Source organism: Aquarana catesbeiana, linkage group LG02 (genome assembly GCF_042186555.1).
Source record: "Aquarana catesbeiana isolate 2022-GZ linkage group LG02, ASM4218655v1, whole genome shotgun sequence".
Lineage (NCBI taxonomy): Eukaryota > Metazoa > Chordata > Amphibia > Anura > Ranidae > Aquarana > Aquarana catesbeiana.
In genome coordinates, this window is record NC_133325.1 from 339,222,960 (window position 1) to 339,244,824 (window position 21,865).

Below are 21,865 nucleotides of genomic sequence, written 5' to 3' on the forward strand. Positions count from 1 at the left end.
GACCAAATGGAGTTTCTTTGATTTAAAGTTTTTATCCAGTTTGATCAGTTTAGTCCCATTTAGTGATTGTAATAGTAGATTTGTGGCCCTCATTAATGCCTGTGTCAATAAGCTATGGCCTTGTGTCATTGAGCAGATGGAGCTTTCTTTCAGGCACATTCCACTTTGGTTTAAGATTCAATTAAAAGCTTTTGAAATCCTCCAGAGTTCATTGACAGGTATATTTGACCTGCAGTTGACCACCTTCTGACCACATTTGTAGTCCATCTAAGCTACACCATGCTGAATTTGTGCTGGCATTGACTTGTATAGGGAGAGAATCAATTCTGATGCCAACAAAGGGCCATCAACGGACACCCTTAGTGACGCTGACTGGAATCCTAAGTATGTACTATTTTTGGAGGTAAGCTTCAAAAACACCTCTATTAGGGCCATTTTTAACATTCAATTTTTTGGCAGTGATTTAACACAGCTATGGCATTGCTCTAAGCAGCATGTATGATGCTAGGAAAAAATTAATTGGAGTCAAAGAAAGGTCAGTGTCACAGGAATTCCAGCAATTTGCAGTTTAGTCCTTCAGTTTTTTATTAATAAGTTGAGTACAATAGAAAACGGGTGAATATATTGTGTGTGTGATTCCCTTTAAATACCGTATGTAGCAGACTAAATGGCAGAATATAAATTTTGTATCATAACCAAAATTAACAGAATTATATATTTTTTGTTGTAGATATTGATGAATGTGCAGCTGGAAAAGTAACATGTCCTTTTAACAGAAAATGTGTGAACACTTTTGGAAGCTACTTTTGCAAGTGCCAAAATGGTTATGATTTAAAGTATGTGAATGGCAGATATGACTGTGTAGGTAAGAATACTAAAAAAAAAAAAAACAGTTAAAGTTGAATTATTTTCTAATTTTGGATTAGGGGAAAAGGTGAGAATCTCTGCTGGTCACCGGGACAGTAAGTGTGGAGAAATCTCTTTAATGTAGAAATAGACAACAATAAATACATTTTTTTAGTGAAACAGTAAGACCCCTTTCACACTGGAGGCATTTTTCAGGCGCTTTAGCGCTAAAAATAGCGCCTGAAAAAAGCCTCATCTGCAATCCCAGTGTGAAAGCCCAAGTGCTTTCACACTAAGGCACTGCACTGGCAGGACATCAAAAAAAGTCCTGCAAGCAGCTTCTTTGCAGCGTTTCAGGAGCGGTGAATACACCGCTCCTGTAGCGGCCCTGCCCATTGAAATGAATTGGCAGCACCGCCGAATTGCCTGCAAGGCGTCTCGGCAGCAGCGCTTCGCGGGTGCTTTTAACCCTTTATTCAACCACTAGCAGGGGTTAAAAGTGCCCCACTAGCACCCGAAAAGTGCACAAAAATGACGGTAAAGCGCTGCTAAAACTAGCAGCGCTTTACCGCCGATGCCCAGGCGCTGGCAGTGTGAAAGGGCAGTAAAATATTAAAAACTGTGTCAGGTTTTTATTGGTGTCTGTGCCTCTCTTGTTGACCATGGCCGGCAGGTCAAGAAATGGGGGAACACATACAGCAATAAAACCTGAGGTATTCTTACCCTTTACACTCTAAAAAAAGAAGGTTAGGTCTAGATTTTGCCTTTTAAGGGCCTATACTATAGAATACTTGATCTCATAGAATACCCCATAATTATTGCTGAATTTCACTACTTTGCTATAAAACATGTTTCCAGACTAATCAGCAAAGTGATCTGTCTGTCTTGTATTGCACAGTATTTTGCTATGACATGTAAGATCATCAATATGAATACAATAATACTTTAAATATTAACTTTAGTTAAAATAAAGTTTAATGATATGATACTTTAGGATGCGCAGAGTGCTGAATTAATAAATCTTCCTGCCATAACCACTGGACTCACCCACCAAAATTTTCTATGCAAATAGTCAATTAATATTGTACCTATTTATCAATGCTGTGTGAATCATAACACGAGTTAACTTTAAACTTGGTTTCCTCTTTAGATCAAAAACTTGTTTTGACTACTCTTTTGCCATTTGTCTTATGACTAAAACATACCAATGCATTCATAAGTAAACCTGGCAAGAGTATAAACATAGCAATCTGCTTACATTATTAATAGCAGATACCTGTCTGCACATACTTCCATATACATTCGTGTGCTCCCCGGGAACCTTGGAGCATAGGACACTGATAGGCAAACCTTTGAAAGAGAAAGTCCAGCTTCAACCCCTTTTATTCTATACCGTTGATCACTAAATTTCCCATCACAGTAATGGACCAAAAACTAAATCCCGGGGATGTAAAGGAGCCAGAGACAAACATGTTTGGTCTCTGAATTGTTTTCAGCATCATTCCGCAAAAATATCCACAGTTGCTGCCAGACCCAGACTGGGACAAAAAATAGGCCCAGGCATTTTGGATTGAGCAGCCCATAACATGTTAACCGGCCCCTTCCCCACTCTCCACCCTGATGGATCCCCCGGGAGAGGGGAGGGGGGAAACCCGGCAGAGGTATGGGGGGTGGAGGCGACGGATGACTAGGAAAGAGCATGGGGGGTGGAGAGCACAGGGGGGCAGCGGAGAGCATGGGGGAATGTGGAGAGCACAGTGGGGTGGCGGAGAACATGGGGGAATGTGGAGAGCACAGGGGGGGTGGTGGAGAGCATGGAGGGGATGTGGAGAGCACGGGGGCAGCGGAGAGCATGGGGGGATGTGAAGAGCACAGGGGCACTGGCGGAGAGCATGGGGGAGGTGGAGAGCATGGGGGGTGTGGCGGTGAGTATGGGGGGAGGTGGAGAGCACAGGGGGCAGCAGTGAGCATGAGGGGCGGCAGAGAGCACAGGGGGGCAGTGGAGAGCATTAGGGAATGTGGAGAGCACAGGGAGGGGGTTGGCGGAGAGCATGGGGGAGGTGGAGAGCACAGGGGGGGCAGCGGAGAACATGGGGGAATGTGGAGAGCACAGGCGGGGTGGCAGAGAGCATGGGGGGAGGTGGAGAGCACAGGGGGGCAGCAGAGAACCTGGGGGAATGTGGAGAGCACGGGGGTGGTGGAGAGCATGGGGGGAGGTGGAGAGCATGGGGGTGTCGGAGAGCATTGGGGGAGGTGAAGAGCACGGGGGTGGCGGAGAGCCTGGGGGAATGTGGAGAGCACAGGGGCATGGCGGAGAGCCCAGGGGGGGCAGCAGAGAGAAGCAGGATAGGAGGAGCGGTGGGGGCGGCTGCATATAGAAGAATCATTCTCTCCATCTTTCTCCTGCAGTCTCAGAATGCTTGCTTCTCCTCTACCTCTTGCAGGTATTCAGAGACTGCAGGAGTAAGATGAAAAGAATGATTGTTCTATATGCAGCCGCCCCCACTGCTCCTCCTATCCAGGTTACGGGGGGGGCTTCACTCACGGTTTCTCTTACCGCTCGGCTCAGTGGTGTCTGCTCTAGCTCCTCCCCCCTTCGCAGTCACGTCCCCGGGCACCGATGGCTGACCTATACGGGCGAGGTCATAGGAGTCTCATTTAGATCCTCCGCCTTCATGTTTCCGTCCCCCCGGTGCCCCCCCGGCGCTCAACGCTTAACCTCCCTGGCGATATGATTATTTCGGATTTTAGGTGCTGAAAGCGGTACAATTATTTTGCATGGAAATTTGGCGTTTTATATTGTAGGTCTGTAATTCTTAACAATAACACACTTAAATCTGTCCAAACAAGAGTCTAGTAGATATCCCGGGTATGATAAAGTTTGAAACACAAAAACATAAATTATAATATAATAAATAAAAATAAATAATTAAAAAAAATAAAAATAAATAATAATAAAATACATTTCCCCACGATTCACTATCGTCCAATTCTGCAAGTGTTCTAATTTACTATCGCTGTTTTCTAGCTGGTCTAAAGCCACTTTTGACGTAAAGGGAAATTTTTTGGTTGCTATGGACAATCTCCAGTTTCCAGGCAGAAAGATCAGTATATATAACATAAAACTGCATGCAGGGCATGGGCCAAAGCACTGGGGACAAAAGGGATGTGAAATCATTTCATACAGTACTGTAATCTGTAAGATTACAGTACTGTATGTGTTATGATTTTTACAATTTTTTGAATTTGCCGCCAGGCTCCGCCCCCGTGCATTGCGACGCTTGCAGGGAACGGAGCCTGGCAAGGAGAGGCTTCGGAGGAGGACGGAGCCCACGGACACAGCGGGGGACATCGCAGGATTCCGGGGACAAGGTAAGTAAACCAACACCAGGATCCTGCGATGTAATCCCGAGTGTGGCTCGGGGTTACCGCTAATGGTCCTGAATTTTAACCCCGAGCCACACTCGGGAAAACCGCCAGGGAGGTTAACTGGCAGCCGCGGAGAAGCTGAGTGAGCGGTGCGGGCTCAAAGAGCAGCTGAGGCCTTGGGCCCCGCAAGGACTGGCGGCCCCGGCAGCCCCGGCCCACCGGACAAGTACCCAGTTTGCCCTATGGCCAATCCGGGCCTGGATGCTGCTATCTTTAATACTAAAATACTAAATCAGTAAAGCTGAAAATTTTTCAGGTCAGATCAGATGTCAGCTATTGACCCCGTCATTTTCATTCTGCAGAATAGGGGCAAATGCTTGTCCTGAACTCAATCTTTCCCTCAGGGATCCAAGACTTTATTGAGAAACTTTTTCTCAGTCTGTTCTGCCTTCCAGTGGGACTTTATATAAAATTACTTGCACCAATTCAATTCTAACTGTTATTAGAGGCACTCTCATTTCACCAGCCTTCACTTCCTATCATAGAGATTGTCAGTGAGTGTTACTTTAAAGCAGAACTAAACCCAACGATTTGTAACTGTTTCTCAAAACAGTTAAAGTGGAACTAAACCATTGATTTAACGATTTCCCAAGACAGTTATATTCAAGGTATGCCATGAATGAATCAACCACAAAGCAAAAGATCAGAGCTACAACCTTCTCACCGCAATGTGTTTATTCAGATGCACCAGTCTCTAGACTAAAGGCTTCTGTAAGTCCAACACATAGTGATTCTTAAAAGGAAGCCTGGCGCTTTGATCAACAAAAGAAAAAATTCTTTATTATAAGTAGGAACAATGCAAGAAAATCCACTCGAAAAAAACAACATGTTTTGGCCGTTCAGGTCTTCTTTCACTTTTCATTTCAGCCTTTTTTCCACTTTGCTGCATGTCAACAGATTGTTTAAGAATCTGTTGCTTCATAAAGCTTACAGTGAGACTGGCATTTGTGAGGAAGAGACTAGACCCCTGGACACCACGTTTTTCAAAGATTTACGTGCAAGATTGATGTTGGAGCAGCTGAAATTTGAATCCTCTTCTGCCATTTGTGGGGTTTTGGATATTACAGACTATAAAGGTGATAAACATTTTTACCCCATCCATGCCAGAAGTGCTGTTGTAGAAGCATTCCAGGAGGTCGTTGAGCAGGAACGTAGGAAACTCAAAAATGAGTCTAGCAGGGCAAACAATTCCACTATCACTAAATCTGAAAGACTAGTGATCTATAACTTGAAGTCTAACAAAAATATGATTAAGAAAGTGGATAAGGGGGGGGCGTGGCCTGGAGCGGCATGGTGTAGGACGCTAGGGAACAGAGCTCCGCCGGCCGTGTATCCGATATATCAAATCCTGGGACTATCTGAAAAACTGACCACCCGAAAACCATCCCCACTGCTTTGGGAACCCCCCTGGATCATGTCACCGCCGGGAAAAAAAGCTACCTCTGCGGTTGTAAAGCTGGGACAGTACCGCCGACAAGGAGCTGAGTCTCAGGGAGAAGATGGCGCCGCCATGCAGGGGGAGGAGGGAGCCGTCGGAGCAGATACCACTAAAGTGCTGGAAGCTATAACAGCATGCCAAGAAGCAATAACAGCCTGCCAGACCACTGTCACAGCTAAGATTGAGGAGGTGAAGGTCGACATCTCTCTTGTGAGACAAGATTTTCAGAAGCTGAGAGAGAGTGACGGAGGCAGAGACTAGGCTGAGCAATGTGGAGGACTCACTCCCCCCGCTGCAGAACTCCACAGCAGAACTGCAATCCCAGGTAAATCAACTCCTGCAAAAGCAAGATGAGATCGAAAATAGATTGAGGCGATGCAATTTAAGATTTATTGGCCTCCCTGAGGGAGCAGAGGGGAAAGATCCCCCCACATTCCTGGAACATTTGCTATGTGATACATATGGGAGAGATGCCCTCTCCCCTACATTTGTAGTCGAGCGTGCACACCGACTGTCCGGGAAAATGCCACCTGCTGGAGCGCCCCCACGCACGTTTATAGCAAAGTTCCTTAACTTCAGAGATCGTGACACCATTCTTCGTCTCAGCAGGGAAAAAGGCAACATTCCCTTCGGTAATAAGATGATCGCGGTCTTTCCGGATTTTTCCGCTGAGGTACAGCGCAGAAGGCGAACCTTCACGGAGGTCAAAAGGCGTCTCCGAATAAAAAATATAAAGTATGCTATGCTTTTCCCAGCACGTCTACGCGTTGAAGGAGAGGACCGGGCGCACTTTTTTGAGGATCCGGAGGCGGCCATTACATGGCTGGAGCAGAGGAACGCACACAGATAAGTGACATTATCACTCTCTCATGTCTTTCTTGAACCCTCGCTTACTTGCGGGGGAAGCAGGACACAAATCTTCTACAGCTTAGCAAAGCTGTTACCCCTATTAGACATGGCACACACTGACTCTGACTTTTTCCCTCACTTTACCCCCAGCAGTGAAATAGTGAGCCATGGCCGTAACATAGCACACTGCTACTATTAACCCTTACTATGCCATTCAAAGGGTCATACTTGTGTGTGTTACATCCTACAGCATAAATACCTGTTCGTCAAGGAAAAAATCTGAACTGGTAATAAGTCCACGAATGCAACAATCTAAATGCCTAAACAGGTATCACAGGTATACACCTGACGTATATCCGCAAGACACCTGTTTCCCACCATACCCATTGGAAATACATAACTGGTCAACAAACCTCACTCAAGATCATTTAGACCACCACTTTCATATGTCAGTAAATAGTCCACATTCATTACCGGCGGAGGATGATTCCCCCTTGAAAACCTCACTAATGAAGGTGAGCTAAGTCCTGAGATGTGTAACGTTACTCAGCGTAGTTTCTCCCCACACATCAAAACCCATGACCTGAGATGGAATAATTTGTTCACTGTTGTACTGATCTGCTTTTACGTCTGTAACACTACTCAGTTTTGACCAACCGCAGTGATCACATCTATTAGTCGGTTTTTACTGAATCTTTTTTCCTCAGGTCGGACATTGTTCATGCCACGTTGGCAGTTTGGAATGAAAGCCCGCACTAGTTGGGGGTTGTGCAGGGCGGGGAGGGGGGTGGGGGGTTTTCAACAACGGAGAAAATTGATATGTTGCTATGTACTAACCACATGTTTGCATCACCATGACAGATACAATTTATTATTTGAAACTGTGTATTGTCCGGAGATCTGTGTTGCCGTGTTTGCTATGATGGGCTCTCTGAGGCCTGGGGCTCGTCATTTCTATTACCTACCTCAATGGCCACCCTGAAATTGCTCACATGGAATGTCCGTGGTATTAGAGACCCGATCAAAAGGTCAGCAGTATTTACACAGCTTAAAAAACAAAAGGCGGATGTAATGGCTCTGGTGGAGACCCATGCAGAAGGCATGGCTCACAGAACACTCAAACGGCCTTGGATAGGGAGGGCTTTCCACTCGGTACATACCACACATTCCAGGGGTGTGTCCATTCTAATTACCAAAACCACGCACTTTGAGCTTCAGGGTTCGGAGATTGACCCACTTGGTAGATACGTGTTCCTAAGGGCCAAACTATATGGGGAACTGGTACTCCTGTTAGCGTTCTATGTCCCTCCACCATTCACCTATGAGGTAATCACTGTTGGGTTTGACTATATGGCTATGTACCCCACTATCCCAGCGATATGGATGGGGGATTTTAATAATGTATTGAACCCTGCGATGGATAGAATGAGCAGATCAATGCCTCCGTCGCCCTCTTCCTATTTAACAAGATTTGCTAGATTACTAGATAACTTTAACCTTATTGACACTTGGAGGACCAGAAACCCCTCCACCAAAGCCTATTCTTGCTTCTCCACGTCCCATCGTGCTATGTCCCGAATAGATCTCATACTGATGTCTAAAACTCTTATTCACAGGCTTGTAGATACAGGGTTTTCTCCTCGATCACTATCAGATCACTGTCCCTACTGGGCCTCGGTCGCTTTGTCTTGTGGCCGTCCGCCAGCTTCATGGAGATTAAATCCTTTTTGGCTGACGCTGCTCCCAGAAGATGATGACCTCTCAGAGGAATGGGAACAATACTTCAAGACAAATGATGACTCGGCCACAGTACAGTCGGTATGGGAAATGTTTAAACTGCACGCCCGCATGACTCTCACTAGGCGCATTAACCAAATTAAAAGAGAATCTGAGTTAAATATTGATAGGGCAGAGGAAAGGGTACGGGAAGCAGAGAGAGGGTTTCTTAATGATCCCACCGCTGATAGAGCTAATGCTCTTAAATTATGCTCGAGAACACTTGATCAATTGCAGTATGAAAAGTCCAAACGGAAAATGTTTTTCCACAAACAGAATTCTTTCGAATATGGGGAAAGGACTGGGAAGCTTCTGGCCCATCTAGTCCATTGCGAGGAGAGACCTCCTGTGGTGATTTCACTACGCTCCTCTGATGATGTACTGGAGACGGAACCTAGCAAAGTTTCTGATTTATTTAAGGATTTCTTCAGTAATCTATATATGACCACAGTCACGAATGACACATCCAACATGGAGTCCTTCTTGGAGGGACTGACGATTCCTCAACTAAATGCAGAACAGGTGGAGGAACTTGAAGCCCCACTAACATTAGATGAGATATCCAGTGCTATAGCAGGATTCCCCAAATCTAAGGCCCCAGGGTCCGATGGTCTACCTGTGGAATTTTATTCCACTTATTCGGACCTACTGATCCCTAGGCTCCTTAAACTATACAATGCTATCTTTGAGAACTCTGAACTGCCTGCTTCAATGCGAGAAGCAACTATTGTTGTAATCCCCAAACCGGGTAAGGACCCACATCTCCCGGAGTCCTACCGTCCTATATCTCTGCTTCAGGTGGATGTGAAGATACTCGTAAATGTGCTTGCCATCCACCTGAATAAGGTTATCTTGTCCTTAGTGCATAGTGACCAGGCCGGATTTATGCCAGGTAGAAACACCTCCTTCAATCTCAGAAGAGTATTTATCAATTTACAGGCCAATCATGACTGTCAGGGATCCCGTGTGATAGTAGCCTTGGACACAGCCAAGGCATTTGATTCAGTAGAGTGGAGATACCTATGGATCTGTCTTGGCAGCTTTGGTTTGGGGCCCAAATTTATAAAATGGGTGCAACTTTTATATCAAACCCCGGTTGCAAAAGTGTTGGCCAATGGTTGGCCATCTGGACAATTTCCTTTGACCAGAGGTACAAGACAGGGGTGTCCTCTGTCGCCACTGCTATACGCGCTGGCGGCAGAGCCACTCGCGATAGCTAATCGAGCACACCCTGGGATTATGGGACTCGGTAGAGGGGAAGTGATAGAGAAGATCAGCATGTACGCGGACGACACACTTCTTTACCTAGATGATTCAGTCAATTCCCTACCGTTAGCGCTAGACCTAATTAAACAATTCGGCATGTTCTCTGGTCTTCGAATAAATTGGGACAAATCGCAGATACTCCCTCTGGATAGTTTTCCACCACCTAGGAGCAGGGCCCTATTACCTTTACAAAGGGTAGATGTTATCAAATACCTGGGGGTGAGGTTGACTAGAGACCCAGCAGACTATATACCATTAAATATAAACCCACTTTACGAAATGCTTAGACAAAAAACTCAGATTTGGGCACGTCTCCCCCTGGGAGTAATGGGCCGTATAAACATAACAAAAATGGTTCTTTTACCCAAAATTTTATACATGATATGGCACTCACCAGTATACTTAATCCTCAGACACTTTAAGCTAATGGAAGCTATTCTAAAACCATTCATATGGGGCAATAACAGACACAAAATCTCCTGGCATAAGTTGAAAAATCCAACAGATTTAGCTGGTATGGCCCTCCCGGACTTCAACATATACTATATGGCAGCCCAACTAGCACAAATATTTCATGTGGATAAGGTGGATAGGGAGAGATTCCTTAGTTTTCTATGTCCAGAATGGTCTCGCAAGACCCAGGATTCAATGGTAATGATAACAGGGGGAGCGAGGGGGGTGGCGAGGTTGGATAACCGTAGATCACTATTGTACCAATATAGGAGGATATGGAAACTTGCTTCAGATAAGTTGAGCATACCAGCAGTACATGACTTTACCACTATATGGCACAACCCAGACCTGCCTGAGTTCTTAACGATCCCGGACAGTGAGGTGTGGAGCTCCAAAGGGATTTTTTACTTGTCTCATATCATCAGTAATGGTAAACTGAAGAGCTTTGACAGGTTAAAATCTGAATTTATGCTTCCAAACCAATTATTCTTCAGATATCTGCAGCTCCACCACGCCTTTCGATCACAATTCCCCACAGAGGATTTCATCTCAGCCGGCAGTCCCCTCATGGAATCAATAAAATACCCAGACCCTAAAAAATTGATCTCCCAATTTTACATTATGCTGACAACACCGACAGCAACCAAAATTGCATATGCACTGAAACCTAGGTGGGAGAGGGAGGTGGAGGTGGGCAATATGGAGGATGATGAATGGAGTGATGCTCTTGATGCTTGCAAACTGGTATCCCCTAAATTATCGGATAGGTTGACCCAGATTTTCATATTACATAGATCTACCTCACACCATATAGAATTTCTAGATATAAACAGAATCAGTCTATAACATGTACAATGTGCAATCAAGCAATAGGCACATTCTTTCACTTAATATGGCAGTGCCCAAAGATTCAGGCCTTCTGGACCCAGGTGGTGAGATTCCTGCATGACACAATGGGCTCTCCTATCACACTACAACCCAAACTGTGTATTTTAGGAATTTTCCCTAACACAGAGATCAACAAATTCCAAAAGATATTCCTTCAGGAAACGCTCTTCTCTGCACGAAAAGTTATAGCCAGACTTTGGATGAGGCCTGATCCGCCAGAGCTCAAACACTGGGTTGCAGAAGTAAATACAGTATTACCCTATAAGAAACTCACATATTCACATAGAGGGTGTCCTACAAAGTATGAAAAAATTTGGGACAAGTGGCTTAAAGCACCTGAAACCTGTATGTGATATATAAAATTAAAAAGAATGTTATAATAGGACGCACAGACCAATAGCCCTTATATAAGGATTCTATATGGGAGGGAGAGGCGTTCAATGGAATCACACGGTATGCACAGTATCTGGAATGTTTTTTCATTTTGTTTTTCTTTTTGCTGCTTTATCTTTTTTCTTTTTATTATATTGAATGTCATTGGAGATTTATAAAAAAAAAAAAAAAAATAACATAGCATAATACATATAATTTGGGGGTAGACATAGCGAATTGTCTGTTATTACATATTGTATTGCTCGTAATGTTTTTTCTGATACAAGAAATGCATGACTGTATACATGTTTACTTTATTTTCAATAAAAATATTTGGAAATGAAAAGAAAGTGGATAAGAGAGGTGCCGTGGTTGTCCTTAGTGTGGATCAATATATAGCTGAAGTACTGAGGCAGCTCAGCGATACCTCCACTTATCATGCCCTTAAGTAGAACCATACCACGTGTTTCCAGTGAGAGCTCCTACAATTGTTAGGTTTAGGAAAGTAGAAAAATGTCATCAGCATTAAAACAGCTGAAAGTTTGTCAGTACAGGAACCAGTTACACCTGTGTTTTATCATTTACCTAAAATACAGTTGTGCTAAAAAGTTTGCATACCCAAATTTTGGCACTGACATTGAAATTGACTGATCATACCAAAAAACTGTCTTTTATTTAAGGATAGTGATCATATGAAGCCATTTATTATCACATCGTTTTTTGGCTCCTTTTTAAATCAAATTAAGAGAAATTATGAAAAGTTTACATACCATGAAATGTTTGGCCTTGGTACAGACACACAAGGTGACACACACAGGTTAAAATGGCAATTAAAAATTAATTTCCCACATCTTTGGCATTTTAATTTGCAATTAGTGTCTGTGTATAAATAGTCGATGAGTTTGTTAGCTCTCACGTGAATGCACTAAGCAGGCTAGACACTTAGCCATGGGGAGCAGAAAAGAACTGTCAAAAGACCTGCGTAATAGGGTAAATTCTGGGATCTCTTGATACCAAGCCAAGGTCAGGTAAACCAAGAAGATTGCAGCCACAACTGCCGGAGGAATTGTTCAGGATACAAAGAAAAACCCACAGGTAGCCTCAGGAGAAATGTGCGTGCGACTTTGTACAGAAACAAAATTTATGTCCTTTTTTCCCCACAAATAGAGCTTTCTTTTGGTGGTAATTGATCACCTCTGCGTTTTTTATTTTTTTGCGCTATAAACAAAAAAAAGCAACAATTAAAAAAAAACACAATATTTTTTATTTTTTGCTATAATAAATATCCCAATTTTTGTTTAGGCCAATATGTATACTTCTACATATTTATGGTAAAAAAATCGCAATAAGGGTATATTGATTGGTTTGCACAAAAGTTATAATGTCTATGGCCTTTAACTTGTTTCTTATTTCACAGATATAAATGAATGTTTGATGAAGACTTATAAGTGCAGCCCTCACAGTGATTGCCTTAATACTCCAGGCTCCTATAAATGTCAATGTAAACAAGGATACAAGGGCAGTGGATACCAGTGTTCAGGTAGGTTCATTTAGCAATGAATTTCATATTTTACCATGTACTTTCCTCCAAAGAATAAAGGACAGTATACTGCATCATACTTTCGTGTTTGGCATATACAGCAGTAGACCACTCTGGGTCAAGTATGTCCCATCACAAGCGTTGCAAATATCCAGAGAGAGACCCATAGGAATCCGCAATTGAAAGGCTAAACAAAGGTCAGTGTAGCAAAATAAAAAGCGTAGCGAACAGCCCCGACTATTCAATCACGCCGCTTCTTGGAAGTTCAGCCGAAATGGCCATTACATTCAGCCGAAATGGCCATTACACTTTAAAGTGTGTTACTTTAAAGTGTGTCTACTAAAAATGAATAAATGTCTGGGTTTTTTCCTAAAATCTTTAAAATGTGACCTATTAGTGGTACTCGAGAAACAGAGTTTGGTAACACTGCACTACATCAATTTTACAACAGACATACTGTAACCCACTTCATAAAGGGAAATATACTCTGCTTCTGAGCTTCTCTTCTGGCCAAATAAATTGATGTGTAAGCAAACCATTTACTAGAGTTCATTGACTAAGCCCAGATTTTAATCAAAGAGGTGGAATAATGTTTATGAGAAGATATCCTTGTACCTTTTTAGCGTGGGTTGTGAAATTGGTCTGTTTCAGTAATGACACCTGAAATACACCTCTAAGCCTCTGCTACTGAAAGATACAGTATATACTTTGGCCCTGAGTGTAGATAGAGATTCCTTCCAGTCCCCCACATCTATGCATACTTTTATCTTTTACCATTAGACTAGAGATGTAACATGAACAGAAGTATGAAGTCATCACTCTAGAATGCACTACACAATGGAATGATCTTTACAAATATCCTTAAAGATAATAGTATGGGTCAATTAAGTTTGTCTATTAAGTTGAACTATAGAATAGAATGAAATTATAAGATCTGAGGACACATGAACTAAGCTTGTCTATTAAGGTGAGCTGTAGATTCAAATTGACATAAAAAGATCTGAGGACTCACCAGGGAAACACATTCTTAAGCCTGGTTTGATTGTTGCTCTTCAAAGTGTATTGAACTGACTTATGACTGCTGCAGACATTAGAAGTTTTTGGTCCTTGCATCACCTTGGTTTTTGACATTATATAGCAGAGACTGGAATTGACCCAGGGCTGGGCAAACAAAAACTTTTGAGAGGATAAAAATACACCGCCACTAATTACATTGATCTATCGGATTAAATTAAAAATGCCAGGGTTATCCAACCATCACATATGATTGCTTTTTTATCTTTAGATTATTTATACTAAATAAATAGAAACAAAAAAATATCCTGAAGTGCTACAAAGGACTGTAGGGTCATGTATGAGTGGATGTAGCTGTGACGTAAACAATCTGTGGTTGATAATGATCAAACTCAGTGCAGCTGGCACAACACTAGAATAATGTGGAACAAACAAAAAGAACTATAAGCAGCGGTCTATGGATAAGATCCAAAGTGTAGTCGTCATAAAAACAGGCACTTGTAACCATGGAATGATGATAAAACAATGTTTATTCAATCATAGATATGATGAGCTGATGCGAAGTCTAAAAATCAGCTGGGAAACAGGTATAACAACAATGATGTAATGGACAGATGAAAGTTATTCAACGTTACCACAGGTGACCTCAGATGGGGAAGAGGGGTAAACAGACATCCGGGGGGCTCCCTGGTATCACATGGGGGGTGCCAATGCCCATGTTGAAAAGGATGAAAATCCGGTCCCAAGGAGCCCAGAGGCTGTAGAAGATGGTGATATAGCCAAGTCTAAGATGGATAAAGCCACTAGGAGTGGGAGGCTAGAGGGCCGTGTATGTCCGGACTGAGAAGGTGTGAGGTTGCCTGGATGTGGCCAAATCACAGGGCTCAGGGGGTCAGACCACTCAGTGGTGACACCACCACTGAGGGGACTCGGAGGAGCCAAGCAGAGCCAAGAGCAACTGATGCGCCTGGAGTGACGTCAGAGCTGCGCCGGAGACAGAGGAAGGGACGTCTGTGGTCAGCTTGTGGAACGCAAGCTGTGCTGTTGCCGTGACTTACATGTTTTGCGTGCATGCACTTTATCAAAGTCCCACCGAGTGGTCTGACCTGCTGAGCCCTGTGATTTTTTTTTATACTAAATAAATAGACCCATAGTCTTAAAGAAGCCAAACTAAAGTCACTTAAGTCTCATACATGAAATATGCAATTTAAATATTAGTTTCCTGAACAATAGCTAAACTTTTCCAGTTCTAACTTCCAGGAGATTGATGTGAAACAGTACAATATTCAGTCATTGCATATGTAACTGAAGGATCTCTGCCAAGGTGACAGGAGTGTTTTATGACTTAACTCTAAAATTACCATAATACCTTTTTGTATGTTCCTATGTATTAAAAGTATGTAAACCTATAAAAACTAAAAAGTGAAAAGTCAGATTTCTTATTTAATTTTTCCAATGAAGTTTTAAATAACAGGCCCAATAGAATTTACATTTGTTTTAATTGCCTTATAGTCCTATCAGGGCCAGCACAAAGAGGGGGGTTAGGAGGACAGAAGGGCCGCATGCCCTGGGACCAATGTTTTTATGTGGGGGGGGGGCTTAGGGAGTTTACTGCCTCAACAACAGGAGTGATGGGCAGTGTCATCACTTGATCCGACCAAGACCAATAGCAGGCTACAGGGGGCAGAAGAAAGGAGGACACCCACTGAGAGCACACCTCTTTCTCAGGGGCCTCACTCGTTGATACAGATGCTCTGCCTCCCACACTCTTACACAGCCATACCATACTATAACACCCCCAGCCTGCTCCTTTCACCAGTCTGCCCCTTTTCACTGGCACAGCATTTGTACCTAACCAGGATTAAAGACTACAGTCATTCCTGGCTAGCAATTTTTTTTTTCATAACAAATGTTTCATTCTTACCTGCTCTGTGCAATGTTTTTACACAAAGCAGCCCCAGTCCTCCCCTTTTTGGGTCTCCTGCCAGCGCTCTGGGCTCCTTTCCCTTGCCGAGTGTCCCCATAGCAAGTCACTATCAGGACTGGGCTCAGCCCTTCCTTCTCAGAGCAGGCCGCTCAGCTCTCGGTTAATTGCTAGCTCTAATCTTTCCACAGTGACTCACCTGGTGATGATATCCTGCTCATCAGTCCTGCTGGCTACTTAAGCTGTTCAGTCAAGATCCTCTCTGCCTTTGCCTGGTCAACATATCAGAGACTCTCTCCTACGTACCTGTGAAAGACTTGCTTGGCTGATGTCCCATCTGGTTCTTGTTCCTGCTTGCTGTTCCACTACGCTGATTCTCCAGTTTCCTGATTTCTTGGCTTGTCTTGAAGTACTCTGATCCCTGGCTCCCTGACGTCCTGGCTTGTCTGACTATCCGTTCTAGTTACAGAACTCTGGTTATGTTTTGACTATGTTTGCTCTGTTTACCTTTTACTATTATTATTAAACTAGTGTGATTTTTACTGCACTTCTGTCTCAGTCTGATTCATGGTTTCTGACAGGCCATGAATTCAGAACTTGCAGTCAATCCACTTGTTGGTAATTTTTTTTCCAGATTGGATGAGCAGGATCACCGTATGGATCAGTTTGCCATGACGTTACAAATGCTCCTGAATCTCACGGCTCACCTGGAATCTCCTACTGTGGCTGCTCCGGTACAACCTGTTTTGCAGGTTATCCCTGCTGCTGCTCCGGTCTCTGTGCAGGCACCCGCCTCGAGTATTTCCTCTATAAGAGGCATGTCTGGTTCCGCTCCGCTTCACGAGTGATTTGGGGGGCAATCCAGTCCAATGCAGAGGGTTTCTCAACAAGGTTGAGATATACTTTGAGATGCTGCCCCAGGTGTTTCCCACGGACAGAAGCAAAGTAGGTTTTGTGATATCTTTGCTTTCTGAGAGAGCCCTGGCCTGGACAAACCCTCTATGGGAGATGCAAAAAACCCATTGTCCTGAGTTACCCAGAGTTTGCGGCTTCCTTTAAAAGGGCATTTGACGTTCCCACATGCCCGCTTCTGCTGCCAAGTGCCTCATGTCCATCAAACAGAGTACGAGAACCGTTGCCGATTACACCATTGAATTCCACACCCTGGCAGCAGAGGTTGCTTGGAACAATGAGACTCTCATGGCTACTTTTTCTCATGGTCTCTCAGATACCATCAAAGATGAGATAGCAGCCCGAGATATACCCACTGAGCTGGAGAAGTTGATCACGTTTGCCACCCTCATAGACGCCAGACTCAGAGAAAGACTCTCTTTTAAGGAGCACTTGCGAAAGCCTCCTGTACATTTGTCTCCGAGCCTTGCAGTCCCACTCTTGCCTCCCTCACTACTCATTCCTCCTTGTACCGACCTCCTGGTCATTGACGGTGAACCCATGCACTTGGGCTTCACACATCTCTCTGCGGATGAGAGAACCTTTAGGAGGAGGGAGAGTTTGTGCCTTTATTGTGGCCAGGCTGGTCACTTTTCGAAGTCTTGTTCTACCCCTCCTGGGAACGCCCGAACTTTGAGGTCCTGTAGCGGACAGACCTTAGGTGGCATTGTTTCGTCCCCAGTTGTCCAGAAGGATAAGCTCCTGGTCTCAGTTATCCTTTCTTGGTCTGAGTCGTCCGTCAAGATACAGGCTCTAATCAACTCTGGGGCTGCACGCCTGTTCATTGATGCTGCCTTTGTATCTAAGCACTCGATTCCGATGCAGCTTTGTGCCACTCCACTTGTCATTGAGGCTCTTGACGGGAGACCTCTACAGCCTGCCCATGTGACTCATGAGACTGTTCAATTGTTCATGACCGTAGGGGCTCTTCACCATGATATAATCCAACTCCAAGTCATTTCCTTACCTATGTTTCCGATGGTTATTGGTTATCCTTGGTTACAGAGGCACAACGGCTCTTTTCGATTGGCTTCCTGCTGAGGTTCTTTACTGGTCGCCGCAATGCAGCAAGACATGTTTTCAGAAGGTGGCTAAGGTCCTGTACACCTCTTCACCCTCTTCCTTGCCAGAGGAGTGCCGCGTTTTTAGCGATGTTTTTGACAAAGTTAAAGCCTGTAGTTTGCCTCCACACCAGTTGTATGATTGCGCAATTGACCTTCAACCTGGTGCCATACCCCCTTGGGGCTGGGTTTACCCTTTGTCAGTCTAGGAGGATAAGGCCAAAGAGGAGTATGTTGCAGACGCACTTTCTCAAGGATTTATCTGCAAATCCTCATCTCCTGCTGGTGCTGGTTTCTTCTTTGTGAAGAAGAAGAGTGGTGAACTGAGACCTTGTATTGATTATAGGGGTCTCAATCATTTCACGATCAAGAATGCTTATCCAATTCTGTTGATTATGGAGTTATTTGACCGCCTCAAGGGAGCAATGGTTTTCACGAAGCTTGATTTGAGAAGGGCATACAATCTTGTGAGGATCAAGGAGGGCAATGAATGGAAATCTACGTTTAATACCAGAATAGCCTAAGAAAGTGGAGAAGGGGGAAGGATGGGACTTTAAATGAGGCGTACATATGATAATATGTGCCTCCATCCCTAGATCAATAAATTTAATTAATACCAGAACAGGCCATTATGAGTACACCTCGTAATGCCATTTGGCCTTTGCAATGCCCCGGCAGTTTTCCAGGAATTTATCAACGATGCCCTCCGAGATTTGTTGCAGCTATGTAATGTGGTGTATTTTGACGATATCCTTATATTTTCCAAGTCCCTAGAGAGCCACCACACAGATGTGGTGTGCTTCAGAAGCTGAAAGAAAACAATCTCTATTGTAAACTGGAGAAGTACGAGTTCTATCGCGAACAGGTTAAATTCCTGGGTTATGTAATTTCCACTGCTGGTTTTTTGATGGACCCAGAGAAACTTTCTATAAACCTACAGTGACCCCGACCCATAGGTATACGTCCCCTGCAACGTTTTTCTTGGCTCTGCCAATTATTGTCGGAAGTTTATTCGTAACTTCTCATCCCTGGTCAAACCCCTGACTGATATGACCAGAAAGGATGGTAACCTACAGAGTTGGTCTCCGGACTCCGTTAAGGCCTTTGAGAGCCTCAAGGCTGCCTTTGTTTCTGCTCCTGTGTTGGCACATCCTGATCCTACGTTACCCTTTATCCTTAAGGGTGATGCTTCTGAGACTGGAGTTGGCGCCCTTCTGTCTCAACGTCCTACTTCTGAGAGCACTATGCATCCGTGTGGCTACTTTTCCAAGAAATTGCCACCCGCCGAATGCAATTATGAGATTGGGGACAGAGAGTTGTTAGCGATCATTTTAGCCCTTAAGGAATGGAGGCATCTGCTCGAAGGTACCACTGTGCTGCTTTGCATTTTTACGGACCATAAGAATCTCACATTCTTGTCTGAAGCTAAACGCCTCTCTCCCAGAAGGACACGATTGGCTCTTTTCTTGTCAAGCTTCAATTACATAGACTCATTCTTACCCAGTACTAAGAATGTAAGGGCTGATGCTTTGTTGTGACAATTTTCCTTCACTTCCAAGTTGGATTCGGTTCCTGTTCCAGTGATTCCTCCTGATCGTATTTTGGCTACGGTTCGCACCAGTCTCACTTCTCCTTTGGGTGACAAGATTCTTGCTGTCAGATTCATGCTCCTTCTGAGAAACCTTGTGACTGCTGCTTTGTCCCAGAGAGTCTCCGTACCGCCGTGCTCCAGACTTACCATTCTCCCAAAGTTTCTGGTCACCCAGAGAAGAATCAACTCTTTTGGGTAATTTCTCAACAATTCTGGTGGCCTAGACTACATGCTGGTGTAGCCGCCTTCGTAGCTGCTTGTTTTGTGTGTGCTCAGAATAAGACACCACGACATCTTCCAGTGGGCCTCCTACAACCCATACCCAATGGAGAGAGGCCTTGGACCTACCTGTCAATGGATTTTGTTGTGGAGTTACCCAGCTCTCAGGGCAACACAGTTATGCTTATGGTGGTTGATCTGTTCTCGAAAATATCTCATTGCATTCCACTTAAGAAGTTGCCCACCTCTAAGTAACTGGCTTCCATTTTTGCATGGGAGATCTTTCGCTTACATGGGCTACCCAAAGTGATCGTCTCGGAGAGCAGTAGTCAGTTTGTGTCCCGTTTCTGGCGAGCCTTTTGTGCACAATTGGAAATTCAGCTTGCTTTCTCCTCTGCGTATCACCCGCAGTCTAATGGGGCCGCAGAACGAGCCAACCAGTCCTTGGAGCAGTTTCTACGTTGCTATATTTCTGAAGATCATAACAACTGGTCAGACCTCTTACCTTGGGCGGAGTTTGCTCACAATAGTGCCATGAATTTTGCTTCCCGATTGTCCCCGTTTATGGTGAACTATTGTTTCCCACCATTCATGTTGCCAGACTCATTTGCTCCTCAGAGCATTCCTGCGTTAGAGAAGCATCTCCGTGGTCTTCGTTCCACTTGGGTACAAGTCCAGGAGTCCTTGTGACATGCCAATGATAGGTACAGACTCCATGCTGATCGCAGACGCCTGCCTGCGCCTTCCTACCAGGTTGGGGAAAGGGTCTGGCTGTCAACTTGCAACCTCCAACTCCATGTTCCCTCACTGAAGTTGGCACCTCAGTTTATTGGGCCTTTCCGTATTCTCCGCAGGATTAACCGAGTGGCTTATGCTTTAGACCTTGCTTTGAATATGCGTATCTCAAATTTATTTCATACCTCTTTTTAGAACCTTTGGTGTGCAACCGCTTCACCACCTCAGTGCCACATCCTCGCCCAGTGCAGGTTGAGAAGCATGAGGAGTTTGAAGTACAGTCCATTGTTGACTTCCGTAGGTTTCATTGGAAAGGGTACGATCCGGAGGAACGCTCTTGGGTCTCATCCCTGAACGTACATGCCCCTGTCCTCCTCCGTGCTTTCCATAAATGTTTTTCCCTCAAACCTGGTGGTCCTCCAAGGGGCAGGGGTCGTTGAGGAGGGGGTACTGTTAGGGCTGGGCTCAGCCCTTCCTTCTCAGAGCAGGCCACTCAGCTGTCGGTTAATTGCTAGCTCTAATCTTTCCACAGTGACTCACTTGGTGACAATATCCTGCTGGCTACTTAATCTGTTCAGTCAAGATCCTCTCTGCCTTCGCCTGGTCAACATATCAGACACTCTCTCCTGTATACCCATGAAAGACTTGCTTGGCTGACATCCCTTCTGGTTCCTGATCCTGCTTGGTTTTCCACTATGCTGATTCTCCGGTTTCCTGATTTCCTGGCTTGTCCTGAATTATGCTGATCCCTGGCTCCCTGCTAAAAAATGACTATGCCTCACTGCAGTTATTTATGCCTGAAAGCAGTAAAAATCTAGTCCTTAATAAAGGGATACATTTATATCTCCATGGAATAGAGTGGTTTGTACTTGGTTGACTCTATACGGCTTTTAATTCATGGCTTGGGTCTGCCTTTGATCCATATATTGTATCACACTTTTAGGAATTAGAGGCCTGGGAGCATTTGTCAAACTGTTCAGATGAATAAATATTTAAGTAAATGTGAATGTTTGACTCCATATACAGTAGACATGTGTGGCATTGTTATTGTACATTAGCAATAATCTAAACTGAAGTGTTATGTAAACAAGTAAGAAATATAGCACAACTAGGCATTATTTTCTATTGGTAAAACATCCCATGTTTAATGGGCAAACACAAATATTCTGTATATTTATAAGTTTAATTCATAGGTACCATCTTCATGTTTTTAACAGAATAACTCTACCTTCTAATCTGGGTAATGCATGTTTTTTCATGCACACAGTAATAATAAAAAAATAAAAATAAAAAACAAATAATACACACAATACAACACTATATCAGTTTTCCTACCATCTAAATACATAACAGATGTTTGGACTGCAGATCGCTGTCAGTGATTTGGCAGTGGCTGCACATTCTTGCGCTCCAGCAAAGTTAATGTGTGGTATGTTTGATTTAGCTTACGTATCAACATACAGGAGTCACGTCAAGAATGTGTAACCTATGTTTCCCTTAACAAAATAAAAAT

General features: G+C 44.0%; 1 protein-coding gene across 2 annotated transcripts in view; it reads left to right on the forward strand.

The window, feature by feature from the left end:
- Positions 1-21,865, forward strand: part of EGFL6 (EGF like domain multiple 6) — a 137,433-nt gene that overhangs the window by 75,127 nt on the left and 40,441 nt on the right. For both annotated transcript variants that reach the window (XM_073614862.1, XM_073614861.1), the window contains exons 6-7: positions 731-865; positions 12,735-12,857. In XM_073614862.1, the coding sequence (XP_073470963.1) occupies positions 731-865; positions 12,735-12,857 (258 nt within the window). The remainder of the gene's footprint in view (positions 1-730; positions 866-12,734; positions 12,858-21,865) is intronic.